This window comes from Artemia franciscana, unplaced genomic scaffold (genome assembly GCF_032884065.1).
Source record: "Artemia franciscana unplaced genomic scaffold, ASM3288406v1 Scaffold_588, whole genome shotgun sequence".
NCBI lineage: Eukaryota > Metazoa > Arthropoda > Branchiopoda > Anostraca > Artemiidae > Artemia > Artemia franciscana.
In genome coordinates this window covers 352,814-372,267 of record NW_027066194.1, presented here as the reverse complement: position 1 = coordinate 372,267, position 19,454 = coordinate 352,814, and the positions used below count along the sequence as shown (strand labels likewise).

At 34.1% G+C, this 19,454-nt stretch overlaps 1 protein-coding gene across 9 annotated transcripts in view; it reads left to right on the top strand.

Moving 5' to 3' along the window:
• LOC136043420 (uncharacterized) overlaps positions 1-19,454 on the top strand; it is a 181,506-nt gene that overhangs the window by 7,448 nt on the left and 154,604 nt on the right. For 7 of the 9 annotated variants that reach the window (XR_010621612.1, XR_010621611.1, XR_010621614.1 and 4 more), the window contains 2 exons: positions 5,065-5,220; positions 10,282-10,454. Coding sequence is in view for 1 of the 9 variants with exons in the window: in XM_065728331.1 (XP_065584403.1) it covers positions 10,436-10,454 (19 nt within the window). In the remaining 8 variants the exon portion in view is untranslated. Of the gene's footprint in view, positions 1-5,064; positions 5,221-10,281; positions 10,455-13,520; positions 18,748-19,454 lie in introns of those variants that run through there. The other 2 variants (XR_010621615.1, XM_065728327.1) reach the window with 2 other exon arrangements.

Genomic DNA, 19,454 nt, shown 5'->3' with positions numbered 1-19,454 from the left:
TCCTAATTAGTTGAATTTTTCGTGAAAAATGAATCTATTTGCAGGGGACCTGTCCAATTCTTGCTGTTCCTTTTCCGTTTAATCTTGATTTGATTTTTAAATTTAGGAATGTTAGAAATATTTTACTGGAATACATAAGAAAAACTAAACGTTTGGATTTGGGGTTATAATCTTATTTAAAAATATGTGGAATTTTATATGTCTGATAACGGAATTCAGTGTGTATTATTTAGTTTGTCTTTTTGTTTTTGTTTTCTCTTGTTTAGTTAGATTGTATGTACAAAATTATGTGTTTTGTAGTTTATTTTAGATGTTTAGTTTTGTTTCTTTGTTAGTCGTGAAATGCCGTAAGGCTAATTTTTTTCTTTTTCTTTTTGTCCATAGTGTTTAGCTTTAGAATAGAAAGTGAAATACTTTTTGTAAGTCGAATCACTAAATAAATTCATTCATGGTTCCGGTTCTGTTACCTGACTACACGATTGGGTGTAGACGCATCAGTAATAACTTTTTTCTCTTTTTTGTTGACTGACCTTTTCGCTTGAGGAGGCGGCTAAGTTTTAAATCAATTATAAGTAATGCAATTTTATAGTATGTTATACTTCTTTTTCTAGAAGTTGACTTTAGACGTAAGCGACATATTCCGTATTGATTATTAATAGATATTTATGCAAAATGCTTGCTTCCAGATATGATAATTATGAACAATGAATTTAAGAACTATTACAGTCATATTTCTTTCGGAATACAATCTAGGTGAGGGGGTATATCCCCGTATATTTGTTGCTCCTTCCCTTAGATTTTGTATATCTATCTATCTATCTATCTATCTATCTATCTATCTATCTATCTATCTATCTATCTATCTATCTATCTATCTATCTATCTATCTATCTATCTATCTATCTATCTATCTATCTATCTATCTATCTATCTATCTATCTATCTATCTATCTATCTGTCTATCTATCTATCTATCCATCTATCTATCTATCTATCTATCTATCTATCTATCTATCTATCTATCTATCTATCTATCTATCTATCTATCTATCTATCTATCTATCTATCTATCTATCTATCTATCTATCTATCTATCTATCTATCTATCTATCTATCTATCTATCTATCTATCTATCTATCTATCTATCTATCTATCTATCTATCTATCTATCTATCTATCTATCTATCTATCTATCTATCTATCTATCTATCTATCTATCTATCTATCTATCTATCTATCTATCTATCTATCTATCTATATCTATCTATCTATCTATCTATCTATCTATCTATCTATCTATCTATCTATCTATCTATCTATCTATCTATCTATCTATCCATCTATCTATCTATCTATCTATCTATCTATCTATCTATCTATCTATCTATCTATCTATCTATCTATGTATCCATCTATCTATCTATCCATCTATCTATCTATCTATCTATCTATCTATCTATCTATCTATCTATCTATCAATCTATCTATCTATCTATCTATCTATCTATCTATCTATCTATCTATCTATCTATGTATCTATCTATCTATCTATCTATCTATCTATCTATCTATCTATCTATCTATCTATCTATCTATCTATCCATCCATCTATCTATCTATCTATCTATCTATCTATCTATCTATCTATCTATCTATCTATCTATCTATCTATCTATCTATCTATCTATCTATCTATCTATCTATCTATCTATCTATCTATCTATCTATCTATCTATCTATCTATATCAGGGCTTCTTAAACTTTTGTAATTCCCGACCCCATTTATGATTGCGAGTGTCTCAACGACCCCAACAAATATAAAGGAAAAATAAATTAATATTTTTTTATGATATATTTATTAGGTAACAATATACATATGTATATGAAAATATATAAATTTAGAATTCGTTTTGAAACATATAAAAATCTAAAATTGAAATTTGCACAAAATGTTATAGAAATGTTTTTATTATAGTTTTAAAAACAAAAGTGGATTCTGACCGTCTTAATTCTCTCGAATATATCCAAGTAGTTGCGTGGTAAATATTAAATTAAAGTTTGAGTTAAAAATTTAATGAAATGGACGTGCCTGTTTTTTATTGCCTAACAAATCAAATCTTGGTGTAATGTTTGAAACTGCTGGACGTAAGACCTCTTCAACATTTTTTATCGCTGAATGATATTGGGATTTAATGTGTGTTAAAGCTGAGAAAGTAACTTCACATAAATATGTGGTGTTGAATGGCAGAAGTACATTTAACGCCATATCGGCGATTGTGGGAAATTCAGTTCTAGTTCCGATCCAGAATTCGGTCAAGGGCTTTTTTTTGGAATTGTATTTTCAAGTTTGAGTCACACGAAAGCTCAGCAAATTCCTCTTGAGCTTTAAGTGGCAGATGATCAATCTCGCTAAAGCCAATCCAAAACGGCTTTTGAATCCAAACTATTTTTTGTAAATCAATATTAAATATAGAATATGTCTGGAACAGTATTTCTTGCGCTTTTGAGTGATCTACAATAGTTTTTGCGATAAAAGTTTTACGATGAATTTCCTCAATTACAAAATTGTCGACACTGGAAAACACTTCGAACGAATTTTTTTCGACCCTACTTTTCCAAATGCTGATCTTTTTAATAAAACTTCAAATTTTATTGTTTGAAGTAAATATATCGCAATTTTTTCCTTGGAGAGACAAGTTAAGATTGTTTAACTTCGCAAAAATATCTGCCAAATAACACAGCTTGGATAGCCACAAGTCATCTTGAAAAAAAGCAGCAAATTCACATTTTCGTTCATTTAAAAATATTTCGATCTCGTCTTTTAATAACAATAATCTTTTTAAACTTTGACCTCTTGACAGCCATCTTACATCTGCATGTAACAAAAAAGTTGTATAATTGGAAATCGTATCCTTACAGAGATTTGAAAATAAGCGACTGTTAAGGGCATTGCTCTTAATAAAATTTATGACCTTAACAGCATCCCGAAGCACATCGTTCAATTCTGGTGCTATCAATCAGTTAAGAAGCGCCCAAAGGATTTTTACATGCTGGGACTGTAAGGTCCTGTCGTTCGCGAAAGGGCTAAACTCGGAAAACTAAGGGTTCAACTAAGGGTTAATTCGGAATAACATGCACTTCGTTCACAATCATACAATGGCTAAATGAAAATAAAACGTAATGTTTATATAGTTTCTTCGAAATAACACTTAGAAATTTTGTTGATAATATTTATCAGGATTATTTCAGTTTTAAGAGATTGACAAAAATAAATCTACATTTTTTATAAATTTCTATAACATATTCTGATTCATTGTAAATTTATACAAGATGTTATAATGATCGGAATAGAAATGCTGGTTTAAACAGTCTTTCCAAACCAGAACATTTTATGATACATTTATCTACGATGATCGTTATTTTTCTTTATAACAATAATTTTACAAGTTAAAAGACATTTTTTTGTTAAATTGTATTTTTATCACTCGCGACCCCATAATTTTGCTACGCGACTCCAAATGGGGTCGCGACCCATAGTTTAAGAAGCCCTGATCTATATAAATCCATAAATCTCAATATATTTGAAAGGTATACCTACCAAGCAACCTTACACGCGGCTCGGTTTTGAATTGATTGATGGGTGATTCTTTGGTACTTGGAACAAGCTTATTCCACAGCTTAGCCTCTCTATAAGTAACCGAAAAAGCTCAAACAATGTTTACAAGAGCCCAAGTATTGTTAGTAATATATCTTCAAAATATACAGTACTGTATCAGGATACACTAATCCACGAATTTTTTGGTTTCGGAGAGAAAGATAATTTCTTTTCAACTTGGTTTTTTGATCACTAAGTTTGGTCTTCTAACATGTTTTTTTGCGAGTCCTCCGTCTAAAAGCAAATACAAAGTCTCTGCCAGCTATTTGTTTTCAGCAAGATATATCGATGAAATTCTCTGCTGGCTATTTATTTTCAGCAAGATATATCGATGAATCCATTTTGTATATAGTTAGGGACTGCGTGTCGGTCTTTTAGGAGGGTGTGAATAGCATATAACTGTGACAGCGGAGATTATCAAATTTTGAAGATGTATCTGACGGATAATCTAACTGTATACTTGTTTTTTCTTTCTGTTATTTTGTTTTCTTTCCTATACAATAATTTGTAATGCTTGCGTAATTCTGAATAAAGAAAATCTCGATTATATCTTGGTAACTTATAACAGTTAAAGTTTTCACTATTGTCGAAGAAAAAGTTACCAACGCCTGGTCTGATATTTGACGTTTCTTCAGTTCTTTTGGTGTAATGCTAAGGCAATATTACCATTGTAGTAAGCACTGGATCTCAGTATCTTAGACTGGCAAATTTGCCAAGTTATGAAAGAAAACAATAGCAACAAGATCTGTCAAACGCTAGATGGAACTAGTGATTTTTTTTTACACTTGCACCAGTCTTCAGTCCCAGTTTCCGGTGTTTCTAGAAATTTTCATTTGATCACTAATTAGTCTACTATTTATTTATCTGCCCTGATAACCCTGTCAATGCTATCTACATAGAACACTAAATTATGTCTTCTTGCTTACTTTCTTTACTCTGAATTTATAAGGCAACTGGATACCCTGTGGTTAATTATGCTTATTTTTATTTTTATTTCGTTTTTAGTACCTTAATTTTGCTCGATTTTTCGGTTAGATGTTTTTCAAGTTCTATGAAAAACTACGTTTTTTTTGCGGTGAAGGGGTCGTGGGATTCAATGCCCGTGCCCAGGCACGTACACAGGAATGTGTTTCGGGGGGGGGACACAAATCCTTCAAATTCCTTATACTGTTAGAGGTATCAGAAAATTATGTGAAAATAAGATAAATCGTGGGATTTCAGGAGAGGTACCCCTTGCGTACGTGCCAGCCCATGTCTCCTACTCACCATTTCGGAATAGTGTTTCTTCTGCTAAAAAAAAAAAAAAAAATACTGATGCGCTGATCCCTGTACCAAAGCACGGTGTTATGAGGCAAGCACGGTAGTAAAATGTGTCTGTTTACATCACATACATTACGTACCTTTTCAGACGCACAATTCTCACCGTACTATAAAAGAAGCGCAACTTCAAAAAAGGAAGAACTATGTCTATAAAACCTGGCTGTTAGATGCTATTTAGGAGAGAAGAAGAGACTCAACAACACCCAATTTGATACCAATGGCTAATGACGAATTAGGATACAAGGTAGTAGACACTAATCTGGATAACAAATTTGTATTATTTCATGGATAACGGCTGATGAATATTGGGTCTCTTTGATATAAACAGGGGGATGAAGTTTTTTGGAAACATGATTGAAGGCTGTTTTAAATGTGGTTGACTGGCAATTATCTATTTCTATTTAACCATATTATGTGCAGTAGTTAGCATCATTCTTTGCTATTCTCCCTCTAAAGCGTTTTTTGTTTTGAATTTATGCTCGGATCTAGGGAGAGGAATGATCTATTTCTATTTTAGCATATTATTTGCAGTTATTAGCATCCTTCTGTGCTATTCCCCCCCTAAAGAGTTCTTTCCTTTGGAGTTATGCTAGGGATTAGGGAGAGGCTAACAATTTTGGTGTGACGGGTGTTTAACGAATTTTTCTTACTCAGAATTTTTGCTTAGAAATTTTGTTTACTCTGAATTTTTTGCTTAGAAAATTTTCTTACTTAGAGACTGAGGCAAATTTGCACAAACTATTCTTGAGTTAAAGCTTAGTATCGGTAAAGGACGAATTTGCCGTTAATCCTTGAGTTAACTGACGCTATTTGATTTCAAGACCCCTGTCTCTAACGGATAGAAATCTCAAAAGCCGTCCATTAAAACTAAAATGTAAAACTACTAGTATATATAGTTCCTGGGAATTTGCAATTTGTGAATTTGCTCTTTGTCTTTCAGTCAGGAAAATTATATATTTAATACAAGAAATTTCGTTTTGCTGATAGAAATTTAAAGGAGAATTTTAAGAAGGGGAATTTAAAGGGGACATAAACTAAGTTTGTTACATTAGTAACAATTTTAATATTTGATAACGTTTATCCTCATTTACAGATAGTCGATCAGTTAGAGCCGAATCATGTATCTTTGCTTACGGTTCAAATTTTCAAATATTAAATTTTTTCCTTTGACTAAACAGAAGACTTAAGCAAATGCAAGCGCCATCAAATGCAAACGGTAAGATAAAATTTATTTTAAAAATAACTCACAAGCCTGGCATGGCCGAATTTCCATTCTGAAATAGAAACAAAAGCAGAACAACACATGAAAGTCTTATAAGCAATTCCATATATAAAACTGGCAGAGAAAGCACCGTCATATATAAATAGTAAAAAAAAATAAAATAAATAAAAACCCTTATATAAATTTTTGGCCATATTATATGTGTGGCAATATGAAAAAACACTGTGAACTTGAAAAGAGGTCAGTACAAGCGTAAAAAACATGAAATTTCTTGTGATAATTTTAATTTAATTTGTTTGGATTTCTTGCAAAATTTGCGGGTGCCAAACCGGAGAGAGATATTCAAGATGGGGACAGACAAAGAAATATTTGTAGTGAATAGATATGTTCTATTCTGTATTAATAAGCAACTAGATTACAGAAAAGGATCCCTATGCACTCGAAAACGGTTGACATTGAACTACACAGTCTGTCAAATGTTTCATCACCGCCTTTTGTGTTGTTATAGTATTCAGCGATATCAGGCGTCTGGATTGGATATGTGATACTGAAAAGCCTTATGGCAAGTTGACAGAAGCAGAACCATTTTTGATAGATTAGCAAGATAAGACAATAGAGTCAGCTCTTGATCGAAACAGAACATTCTGGTTCCTGTAATTCTCCCATTGCTCACAAGCAGCTCTGCCAGAATATCCCTGTTGTTTTTCCGTACAGTCCCAATTGTCTTCAGTCGAAACATTTTTTTTTAGAAGTTTTGCTGCAAATGTAACCGATGTAAACCCGATGTCAAGCGTGACGTTTAATTATGTTAAATCAGAAAATAGCTAAATTCAGCATTTTCATACACTATACATGATGAAATTTATTACGAAGCTTGTAAACAAGGTTTGAAAAGCTCTATAATTACACAGTTTTAATAAAAATATCAGTTTTCATGAACAGGTGAAAAAGTTACATAAATGGTAAAGCTTTCGTAATTTTTTCTACTAATCCTTAATATCTCCCCAACCAGTTCAGATAATAAAACCCAGTGACAGCACAAGAATTGATTAATCATAGTATTAGCATATATGGGAGGTGGGTTCGTGCAAAGCTTCCGTTTCCACGGTAACTGCTAAAACGTGTTTTGGTGTCGCAAAATTTACGAACTTTTACCCTTCTAGCTAGGGTTAAGGAAACACATTGGCATTATTGAGAAAGGCATCTTGTTCAGTGTTAATCAAAATACTCATTAATTTTTTTAGAAGGTTTCAACAACCTTTAGCTCATTAGCAAATTTCAGTTCTTGGGAAAACTCCTTAGGGAGATTGTGGAGTCGAACTGCATTCGGAACAGGGAGGGTGAAACAACGAATATGGTATTTGATTACTTATGATTTATTTGATATAAAAGAAGAATCCAATTTCACTAGGAAAAGGTCAATATTGAATTCAGTGAAAGTTTTGAAATAATACATTGTAATTAACCAAGTCAAATGCTATTTTTAGATCTTAAATGGAAATTATTTAAGTCAGGCATTAGGCTTTTGAGGAATTTTACCAGTTAAGTAGACAAGATAAGCACAAGAATTATAGGTAGATGTGGAACTGAGGTTCCCGAATGGTCCCAGGCCTATAAGAGGAGGAAAATTTTTTTCTCTGCCAATCAACAAAAAATCTCTGCCAATTCTCTGCCAATCTTTGTATAGTTAGCAGAATAAATGAGATCGGATGAACACCCTCAAAACCAGTATTCTAATAGGGGGAAATGGGATATCTAAAGGACAGGTACTTGTTTTTCTTAGCTTCCCAATTCTTCTTTCAATTTCTATTGCAAAAATCACTGGGAGAAAGGGGAAATCGTGTCAGCCGGTACATGATTAGACAATAGAAGATGAGTTTCTTAAACATAGTGGACCTGAGGTAATAAATAAATTACTGAAGATTGTGAATATGATTTTCGGAAAAGGGGAAGTACTTAGCGATTCAAAAAAAGAAGCTTAATTAAGCCCCTGTATAGGTGATAAGTGACTGACTGTGGTATCTATCTAGGCATTAACCTGGTCTTTGTAGGCCGCAAATTACTTAGTAAACATGTTGATTTTTGAACTGAGAGATGGTGTAGACAAGTTTATGACAGAAAAACAGTCTGGTCTTAGAAAGTGTTGAGGATGTCTTGGCCAAATTTTCCATTTCAGGTTAATAAATGAGATGTGTCTGAATGATCAAACACATTTAGTCCTTAGTTTTATAGATGATGAGCAAGCTATCGATTCTGTTGATAGAAGAGCTTCAGCGAAGGTCTTGTCCTTGTATGGTATACCAGACAAATACATTAAAGTGATTAGTGCTGTGTACAAGAATTAAGTAAGAAACAAGTTTTATTTTTAACTGAAAATAAGGAGCGACATTAAAACTTAAAACGAACAGAAAATATTCCGTATATTAAAGGGACTTTCCCCTCCTCAACACCCTGCTCTTTACGCTAAAGTTTTTAATTTTTTTTTAAATTGGAGTCGTGAGAAAGATTCAAACTTCAGCGTAAAGAGCGTTTGCTTAAAGAGAGGGGCGTGATGGGTGCTCATTGTTCCCCCGATGAAATGAGCGTGGGAGGGGACCTAGTTGCCCTTCATTTTTTGTGTTCACTCAAAAAGGGCACTAGAACTTTTAAATCTGTTAGAATGAGCTTGAGAATGAGATTCAAACTTCAGCGTAAAGAGCGTTTGCTTAAAGAGAGGGGCGTGATTGGTGCTCATTGTTCCCCCGATGAAATGAGCGTGGGAGGGGACCTAGTTGCCCTTCATTTTTTGTGTTCACTCAAAAAGGGCACTAGAACTTTTAAATCTGTTAGAATGAGCTCTTTCGCAACACTCTTTGACCATTGCGTCGACAGGATCACCCCTGAAAAACAAAACAAAAACAACAACAAATAAATACTGTGATTTTTCTGGCAAAAAAAAAACAACAAAATTCCACATATTTGCAGATAGGAGCTTGAAACCTCTACAGTAGGATAATCTGATGTTCTGAATCTAATTGTGTGCTTTCCATTAAGATTCTATGACTTTTAGGACGTCTTTACTTGTTTTTCAAAAATAAGACAACTTTTCTCAGACTCTTAACTTTTGATGGATAGGATTTAACTTGATGAAACATGTATATTTAAAATCAGCATAAAAGTCCGATTCAGGTGATGTATGTATTGGTATCAAAATTCCATTTTTTACAGTTTCGGTTACTATTCAGTCGGGTTCCTCCTTACTACAGTTTGTTACCACGAACTGTTTGATAACACTGCTGCGGATAAGGTAGAATATGAGGTTAGAAGCTGGTTTCATATTTAATCAGGAGTTCAATGGGGTTGCGTTCTATCACCATTAGCACGTATGATTCTGGTGCACTTTGTCCTAAGGAGCACAGCAAAGGCAATGTGAGAGCACGGAATTAAAAGTCCCCTAGACTTGATGATAATGTAAGCATCTTAGATGAAAATGTTGGTAAAATGAATTATGCGAGTTCAAGGGGCCAGAATACGTTTGAAAAATTAATTTTAAGAAAGCTTGAGTCAATAAAGCAGTGTCACGTACCACGGTAGCATAATTATTAAAGACGGTAGAACAGTTTCTTGGAGTTTTTATTTGACCACTAATTAGGGTAATATCCAATTGTATGCCCCGGATAATCCTCTCAATAGTATCTTTATACAACACTGAATTAGGCCTTTGATATCTTGTAACGGCTTAGGGTTGTGGCAAACATGTCTTCTTGCTTGCTTTCTTTACTTTAAAGCAACTGGATACCCTGTCAATGAGACTCATTGTAATTTTTTTTTTTTTTTTCAATTTTGTATGATTTTTCGTTTAGGTGTATTTTTCAAGTTTTGTTTCGAGTCTTTCGTGAAGTCGCGAAACACTTAGTGAAAATAGAAAATTTAAGATTTTGGGATTGAATGCCCATGTCTCCTGCCTACCTTCTTGGAATCGTCTTTCATCTATAAAAAAAAAAAAAAAAAAAAAAAAAAAAAATACTGATTTCCCGATCGCCGTACCAAAGCACGGTAGTAAAATGTGACTGTTTACTTATCATAAATTATATACTTTTTCAGGTGCAATAGCCCCCCCACCGTATTATGAAACAAGTGCATCGTCAAAAAAAGAAGAACAACGTCTATAAAAATATTAGAAATTGGATATGACCGAAAGATGTTATTTAGGAGAAAAGAAGAGACTCAGCGACGCTCAATTTGATACCAATCGCTAATGGCAAACAAAATACAAGGTAGTAGACACAGATCGAGAAAATACCTATATATATATATATATATATATATATATATATATATATATATATATATATATATATATATATATATATATGTATATATATATATATATATATATATATATATATATATATATATATATATATATATATATATATATATGTACTGTTTTAGCTGAAAAGCTATTTATAAATCTCCCACCCACCCAAAAAAAGATCCTTCATTAACACCCGCCCCCTCCCTCCGAAAAATCCTGGATGCGACCCTGGTTGTTTCCATCCGCTATTCCCATTGCTACAAATTCATCTGAATCAGGCAAGTTCATTTAAAGGGCCTCAAAGTTCCTTTATGCAGATGCGAGAATTGTCATTTAGAAATCTTACAGTTAGCTTACTCTTTGAAAGCTCCCGAGCACCCTACTGGAATTTGACAATACGTTATGAACACCATTGGCAATAACATGATTTTTCAGATGACTAGAGTATGCGCAGGAAAAGTTCACAGACTCGCCTTGAATGGTATTCCCTAATGTGGAAGCACGCTTTCAATATTTTATTGATACAAATAAACAGGTTAGACATGCTTTATGTATGAAGACGTTTTGCGTCGAATTCTTGCCTTTTTCATTCAATGCCTGGAAATATCTTCATATATAGCTGTAATCAATCATGTTGATTCACACATTCTGGATGAGGCAGTCAAGTGGAATGATGTGAATTTTTTTTTTAAATTTGAGTTTCTGTGTTGTTTGTTTTCTATGGAGTATTTTAATAGGAATAAGAGCAGTTTTGCTTTAAAGTGAAAGGCCTTGTATTGGTAAAACTAGATTTGATGCTCTCGACAAGGAAAAAATAAATGAGCAGTATTTTTAAATTATCTTTTTTTTTATCTTTAAATTTTCTTTTGTCAGAATTTATTCCTCTCTAGAGGACATCGAAGAAATTATACCCGGCAATCTAAAACTTATTTAGAATCATAAATGAAGATATTTGGCTAACCTTCAAATGGGGCTGTTTTGATTGAAAAGGAAAAGTGTTAAGAGAATAATTCATGCTTCATAATATGCAGAACATTTTTGCCTAATTAACACATTTAAAGACACTTTCACTCTACTTTACCCCAACAAGAACCGTTCCCAGGTGGGGGGGGGGATAACTGTGAAAGGTATTTGGGGTGCCGTGGCTTAGGGGGAACCGCGGCTCGGAAATATCCCATTTTGACCCAATTTTTCTCTTCGATTTCTCTCTTTGTTTACATTTAATTTAGGACGTGTTGTAAATATTTTTACAGTGCTCTTTAGTCTGAAGTTTTTGAGTAATTTCAAAAAAGCTTCTTACTGTTCTAATTAAACGAACCTTTTGTTCCAGGAGTTGTTCCGAGAGAATGGGGACAAGTTTCATACTATAGCATAAAGAGCGAGGTGTTGTGGAGGGGGCTACCCCTTAATATCCATAATAATTTCTTTTCGTTTTGAATTTTAATGTTGCTCCGTACTTTCAGTTGAAAAAACTTGCTTTCTTATTTAATTTCCAATAGTTCTTTGAAATAATGACAGGAAATCTGGCTCCACCTTCACGGAAATTTCCTCCCCACGGATATATCCTTTAGACAATTCAATCCTAGTGAAAATTTATCCCGAACAATTACCCTTAACATCTCTGCGTAAAACTGAGTCGACAAAGCGAAAGCCAGACATAAGAAGAATTTGGCATAGGAATTCTGGCAAATTCCACCAGTTTAAAATTCACTTCCGGGAAACTTTCCTCCCTATGGAAAATTCTCCTTGTGGAAAAATCCCCTGCAGAAAATTTGCCCCTTACTCGAAAAATGTTTGCATACTTACCAATAACAAATACTATGTGTAAACAATAGGAAAATCTTATAGCTTAGACCCTTCCCCAGGGGTTGTGGGGTTTCGTGTTATCTTTAAAGTCATAGTTATTCTGCCTTTCAACTATGCTGAACAAAATGGCTATCTCAAAATTTGGTACTTACATGTTAGCCCGACAACACTCCAGAAATGTAATTAGATTTATCCTAATCAAATATTCTAAAATATGATGAAAATGTAATACTTTAGTATAACAAATCATGGAAACTACAACAAAGAATTATAGAAAGGGGACTGGCTAGGCTAGAACACATACTAAATTGCTGAATTGCCCTCTAATATTTTTGGTCACATAAAAAACATGACTAGAACCTTTAATTTCTGGTCAAATGAGCCCTCTCTCGATATTTTAGGGCTGCTGGGTCGATAAGATAACCAATGAAGAAAAAGCAAAAAAAAAAAAAAAAAACTAACAACGCATCCCTTATCATTGTTCTGGCAGAAAATACAAAAATCAACAGGTAGGAGCTTGAAACATCCACAAAAGGACTATCTGATACGCTGAATCTGGTTGGAAATATATAGCCTAAAATGGGGTATATATTTGGACACAAAAAAGTTAGGTTACGTTTGATAGGGAAATTACTGTTATTATCGTAAAAATGGAGCATCAAACGTGGGAACGCTAAATATGTTGAATTATGCCTGTGTATTCTTTGGATTGATTTATTTGTATTTAGTTTCGTATTAAACTTTCCAGTACTTTTAATTTTATAAATTTATCGTGAAAAAAAAAGGTCTTTAGAAAGTATTTAAATTTCCCTCAAGATCAATTGCCAACTTAACTCAGGTTCCCACTTAAATCGTTGGACTATGCTTATTTAGTGCTTTCAAGGCTTCTTTACTTGCAGTGAATTTTTTTTATGAACAATTCTTATATGAACAGGATGATAAATTAAATACCATTGAAACCAGAAAAAATTAAGAATTAACAATTTTTTTTCTGTCAGCCTACTAAGCTATCGTACTAAAATCTTTATTATCGCCTCTCCCTCCCTCTTTCACAAAATTTCCAGGCAAAATTTTAACAAAGTTCTCTTGTATTAAAGGAATTATTGTAATTTTATTATATAATGAATAGTTTCTTTTTGACTGTTATTAATTTATCATTAAAATTATTTAATTATTATTAATTATTATGATCAAATTATTTAAATTATGTTTATTTAAGGTACTTGCGCGTTATAGCAACCACACTCAAGTTCTTGATCAGAGTAAAACTGGAGTCTGTCTGTGTTCAGAGATAATTAACTTCGTCTCAGTGATATATTAAATAAAAAAAAAACTACTTTTCTTTTAAACTGAAAGTAAGGAGCGACATTAAAACTTAAAACGAACAGAAATTATTCCGAGTACGAAAGGGGCTGTTCCCTTCTCAACGCCCAGCTCTTTACGCTAAAGTTTGAATCTTTCTCTCAATTCTACTTTACTAAACAGTAAAAAACTTAAGCGTAAAAAGCAGGGCGTTGAGAAGGGGATAGCCCCTTTCGTATTCTGAATAATAATTTCTGTTCGTTTTAAGTTTTAATGTTGCTCCTTACTTTCAGTTAAAAAAACTAGTTTTTCTTATTTAATTTCTGAAAGTTTTTGAATTAATGCATGTTTGATTTTGGCTCTCCGCTCAAAAACTATTAAAATGAAATTTGCATATTAATTCTTTTTTTTTGGCTAAATGGATTTCTCTTTGTTTTGATCCGACGATTCTGAGAAAAAAGGTTGGGGGAGGAGCCCAGTTGCCATCCAATTTTTTGGTTTCTTAAAAAGACAACTAGAACTTTAAATTTTTATCAAACATTTTTAGTAGTAAAAAATGTACGTAACTTAAGAATTAACTTGCGCAACGAACTTCTATATTCGTCTATTTTTATTATGTATATGAAGGGGTTTGTCCTCTCGTTAATACCCCGCTCTTTACACTGAAGCTCAAATTTTGTCCCAATTCTTTAAGAATGGCCCCTGAATCAGAAAGGTAGTAAAATAATTAGTTAAAATTACTAAAAATACTTAGCGTAAAGAGCGAAATATTTAAGAGGAGAAGAACCCCTCGTTTGCGTAATAATCTCTGTTTGTTTTAAATTTTAATACTACTCCTTACTTCCAGTTGAAAAAACTTTCATATTTATTTTTTCATTGTTATTTTTATAATAATGCTAGAAAATCCTGCGCCCCCCTTCATTGAATTTGTATTCCCCCATGACATATTCTTCCAAGAAAAGATCTTCCCACAAGGCCCCTTCCCCTCTGTCCCCCCAATCCAAAAAAAACCTCTAAAAATCCTGCGTCCCCCTTTATTGAATTTGTTTTCCCCCATGACATATTTTTCCTAGAAAAGATCTTCCCACAAGGCCCCTTCCCCTCTATCCCCCCCAAACCAAAAAAAAAGCTTCTGAAAATGTCTGTACACTTCCAAATAACCATTACTATATGTAAACGCTTGTCACAGTTTGTAACTTGCAGCCCCTCCCCCGAAGGCTGTGGGGGAGTAAGTGATCCCTAAGGACATAGTTATTATGATTTTCGACTATGCTGAACAAAGTGGCTTGCTCAAAATTTTTATCCGTTGACTTTGAGAAAAAATGAGCATGGGAGGGGGCCTAGGTGCCCTCCAATTTTTTGATCGCTTAAAAAGGGCATTAGAACTTTTCATTTTCGTTAAAATGAGCCCTCTTGTGACATTCTAGGGCCAGTTGGTCGATACGATGACCGCTGAAAAAAAAAAACAAAAACAAAAAAAACAACAAATAAACACGCACCCGTTCCACATTTTTCTAGATAGGAGCTTGAAACTTTTAATATAGGGTTCTCTGATACGCAGAATGCGATGGTGTGATTTTTGTTAAGATTCTGTGACTTTTAGTGGTTGTTTCCCCCTTCCCAAAATAAGGCAAATTTTCTCAGGCTCATAACTTTTGATGGGTTAACTAAACTTGATGAAACTTATATATTTAAAATCAGCATAAAAATTCGATTCTTTTAATGTATCTTTTAGTATCAAACTTTCGTTTTTTAGAGTTTTTTTTACTATTGAGCCTCGTCGCTCCTTACTTCAGTTCGTTACCACGAACTGTTTGAAACGGTATGCGTGCAACTTCGTGAACTGAACCACCGTACTGAGTTTTTCAACATTGTACAAATATGAGGAAACATTATTGGGTAAAACACAAGGTAGAATCTTTACATGTTCAACCTTGTTGGAATTGTTTGTTTTTTAAAGTCATTATATAAAATCCTGTCAGATGATTCACTAAAAAGCTCTGTTTTTTGCCACAAAAACGTACAAAATCGGACGTCTCAAACTATTACAGCCAGACTTATTTCTCCTTTTTTATGTTTTATTCCTCCACCCTGTTATTGTCCAAAAATGCCCCTTCCCTCATCCACAGCTGGCTGGTTTCAAACCACTTTTGACCTATAAAAAGGACTAGAACTCTCAATTTCTGATCAAATGAGAATCATCTGAAGTTACTAAAACCATGAGACGGTGGTGGAGACGAGGAAAGGGAAGTCCCCCTCCTATTCGGAACGAGTTCTGTTCATTTTGGGGTTTAATTTCACTCTATATTTTCATAATAACAGAGTGGGTCAGAAATATTCTCAGAAATCTAGAGATTAAATATCAGTTTCACATTTTTGATGATAAAAGATTTTTGTCCCTCACCAAAAAAATAACCTCCCAAGCAAAAATCCTGGATACGGCCCTGGGGATTTCATATCGAAGAAAGTCTTCATATAGGCTTCGTGGGCGGATCTCTATCGAGGAATTTTCCTTTAGGAAAGGGAATCTTCCCTTTGATTTCCTGGCATTATTTAAAAAAATATCAGAATTAAATAAAAAAACAAAACAAGTCTTATCAACTGAAATTACAGAGCAACATTAAAACTTAAACAAACAAAAATAATGTCGTAATTGAGGAGGGTTGACTCCTCCTCAATGCGCTCTTAATTTATTTCGAACCTTCAAAAAAGGTTATTATTCTAATAAAACAAGAGTCATTCTTAAGTGATTGGAACAGAAAGTCAAACTTTAGCACAAAGAGCGGGGTATTGAGGAGGGGGGAACCCCGTTTCTATGCAGATTAGCCTCTGTTAGCTTTACGTTTTTATGCCACTCCATACTTTCAGTTTAAAAACATGTTTATTAACCTGGAAGCATTTTGTTCTGTAGTTTAATATGGACGACACAGTCTATCCAATGTAGAATCATGCGCATATTATGGGATGGGGGATGCCGGGGTTACCGGAGGTGGTTGGGGACTCCCGATGCTTAACCCTCAAACGAGCGGAGTTTGATTAATATTCCATAGTAATCAGTTACTATCCCAATTTCGCAGTTGCTATTTTTCTACAATATTTGAATTCTATTTATAGCTTTCAAAGTTCGTCATCCTACCATCCATACCTCTATCAAAAGATCCTGATTTTAGTTCCGTCCATTCAATGGACCCAATCATGGACAGGCTGTCCCCAAGTGAACTGGGTAGGGGTCTTACGAAGGGTAATATTAAAAAAAAATTAATACTCTACCAGTAAAACTGACAGGCTGGGAAAAACGCTAATATGCCTGATTTATTTCCTCGTATTGATTTTAAACGGACCCAATTGTTTAGTTTTGGACGGGGGTCAGTGGCGAGACTCTGTAAGCTCATCTAGAATCAATCCAGCTATAAATGGGCACCTGAAGAAATCTGTGGAAGGTAAACAGGAAGGGTGTGCGAAAACACAGGATGGTTGGCCCCCACCCCCATAACACTTCCTTGCTGAAGGGCCAAGAAACGGAGAGCAGCACAGCTGGTACGGACTGTTAAGTCCAATGGCGTATTCTTTACGTTCTTCTTTACCTACCTTATTTATTTTGAATGGGCAAGTTCGGAATAGGAGGGAAACTAGAAAATCCTAAAACAGGAGAACCTTATTTCTCATTTTGATACTTTGATAATTGTTCGGAGTTTTCCTAAAAACGGAAGGGGTGCTTCCTTGGCCGCAACCAGTGGAACTCATTTAAAAATAAATACTCCTTTAAGCGATCCCGCCGGACTAATTGTGCTTCAAACCATAGGTTATAGGGAAATTTGGATTCAATACTGCTTTAAAATGTTAGAATAAGAGAAAGGTTGAGATGGCTAGGACCCGTGCTACGAATGAAAAATGGCAGACAATCAATTATTCTACTTTCAGCCAACAATCGACGGCCAAACGGAATGCAAGTCGTTTCCAAATTAGGCATGCGAGTTCATTTCGGTGGATCTAAGCGGAATTAGAAATTCCTGAAAGGGTGCAAAGAGGGTGGCTCTAGAGATGTTGGTACGGAGGAGAAGTGTGCCTACCTATGTTCGTGTTAGGCAGCTTGGTACAGTAGTGAGTTTTAGTAGTTGTTACAGAATCTATAAAAAGTAGTGATTTAAAAATTCTTCACATGTAACAGTCTCCTTTTGTCTGTATCTACAGAGCGACTTGAACTTTGATGCTCCTTTTCCAGAAGAAGGGATAGTCATTGTAGTTCAGTTCTCACTATGAATTTCTGAAGTTAGGTTAATTTCATCATTGACCGTTGACTGTCCGAAATTGGTAGCTTTGTCTCGCAGAGAGTTCTAGTATTTGTACAGAGTCCAAATTCAAAAAGTCTTCACACCTAACAACCTCCTTTTGTTTCTGTTACACGCTTTGTCTTTTAGGTGTATTTTTCAAGTTTTGTTTTGAATCTTTTGTGAAGTCACGAAACACTTCGTAAAAAAAAGTAAGATTTTGGGATCGACTGATCACGTCTCCTGCTGACCTTCTCAAAATTGACTTATATCTATTTAAAAAAAAAAAAACTAAATAAAAACAATGGAAAAATAAAAATTTTTAGTTGCAAGTAAAGAGCGACATTAAAACTTAAAACGAACAGAAATTTTTCCGTATATGAAAGGGGTTGTCCCCTTTGCAACGCCTTGCTCTTTACGCTAAAGTTTGACTATTTGTCACAGCTCTACTTTTTAAAACAATAAAAAAATACTTTAGCGTAAAGAGCGAGGCGTTGAGGAGGGGACAATATTCATATACGTCATATATCACTATTACACTTATACATATACTTCAATATTTCATATACGGAATAATTTCTCTTCGTTTTAATTTTTAATGTCGCTCCTTACTTTTATTTTTAAAAAAAGTTGTTTTTTTATTTATTTTCCGAACGTTATTGAATTAATGTATGTTTTGATCACCGCACATGAATCATTAAAACGAAGTTTGCATCTTTTATTTTGGCTAGATGGCTTTCTCCTAGTTTTGATTGGACGATCAGAGTTGCCCTCCTACTTGCCCTCCAAATTTTGGCTACTTAAAAATACAACTAGATTTTTTGTTTTTGTACGAACGTTTTTGTTAGTAATAAATATACGTACCTTACGAATTAACTTACGTATCGAACTTCTATATTTGTGTATTTTTATCATACAGTTAGTGGTAACGAAGTGTAGTAAGGAGCGACCTGGCTCAATAGTAACCGAAACTAAAACAAGAGCTAAGAGCTCATATGGCACTTGTGACGAGGCGAGAAGAGCTAAGAGCCAAGAGATCATATGGTATGAGCTCTAACAAAATTCTATGAATCAATAGATTGATTTAAAAAGGAAAATAAGAGGCTTAATACCGGTCAAGATTTAAAATAAGAGCTCTGAGTCACAAGAGCTAAGAGTTCTGAAGTCCTTCTAAATATCAAAATTCATTAAGATCCTATCACCCACTCGTAAGTTATAAATACCTAATTTTTTCTAATTTTTCCTCTCCCTTTTGCCCCCCAGATGGTCGAATCTGGGAAAACGACTTTATCAAGTCAAATTGTGCAGCTCCCTGACACGCCTACCAATTTTCATCGCCCTAGCACGTCCAGAAGCACCGAACTCGCCAAATCACTGAACCCCTCCCCCAAACTCCCCCAAAGAGAGCAAATACAGTACGATTCTGTCAATCACGTATCAAGGACATATGTTTATTCTATCCACCAAGCTTCATCCCGATTCCTACACTCCAAGTGTTTTTCCAAGATTTCCCCCTCCAAATCCCCACAATGTCAAAAGATCTGGTCGGGATTTGAAATAAGAGCTCTGAGACATGAATTCCT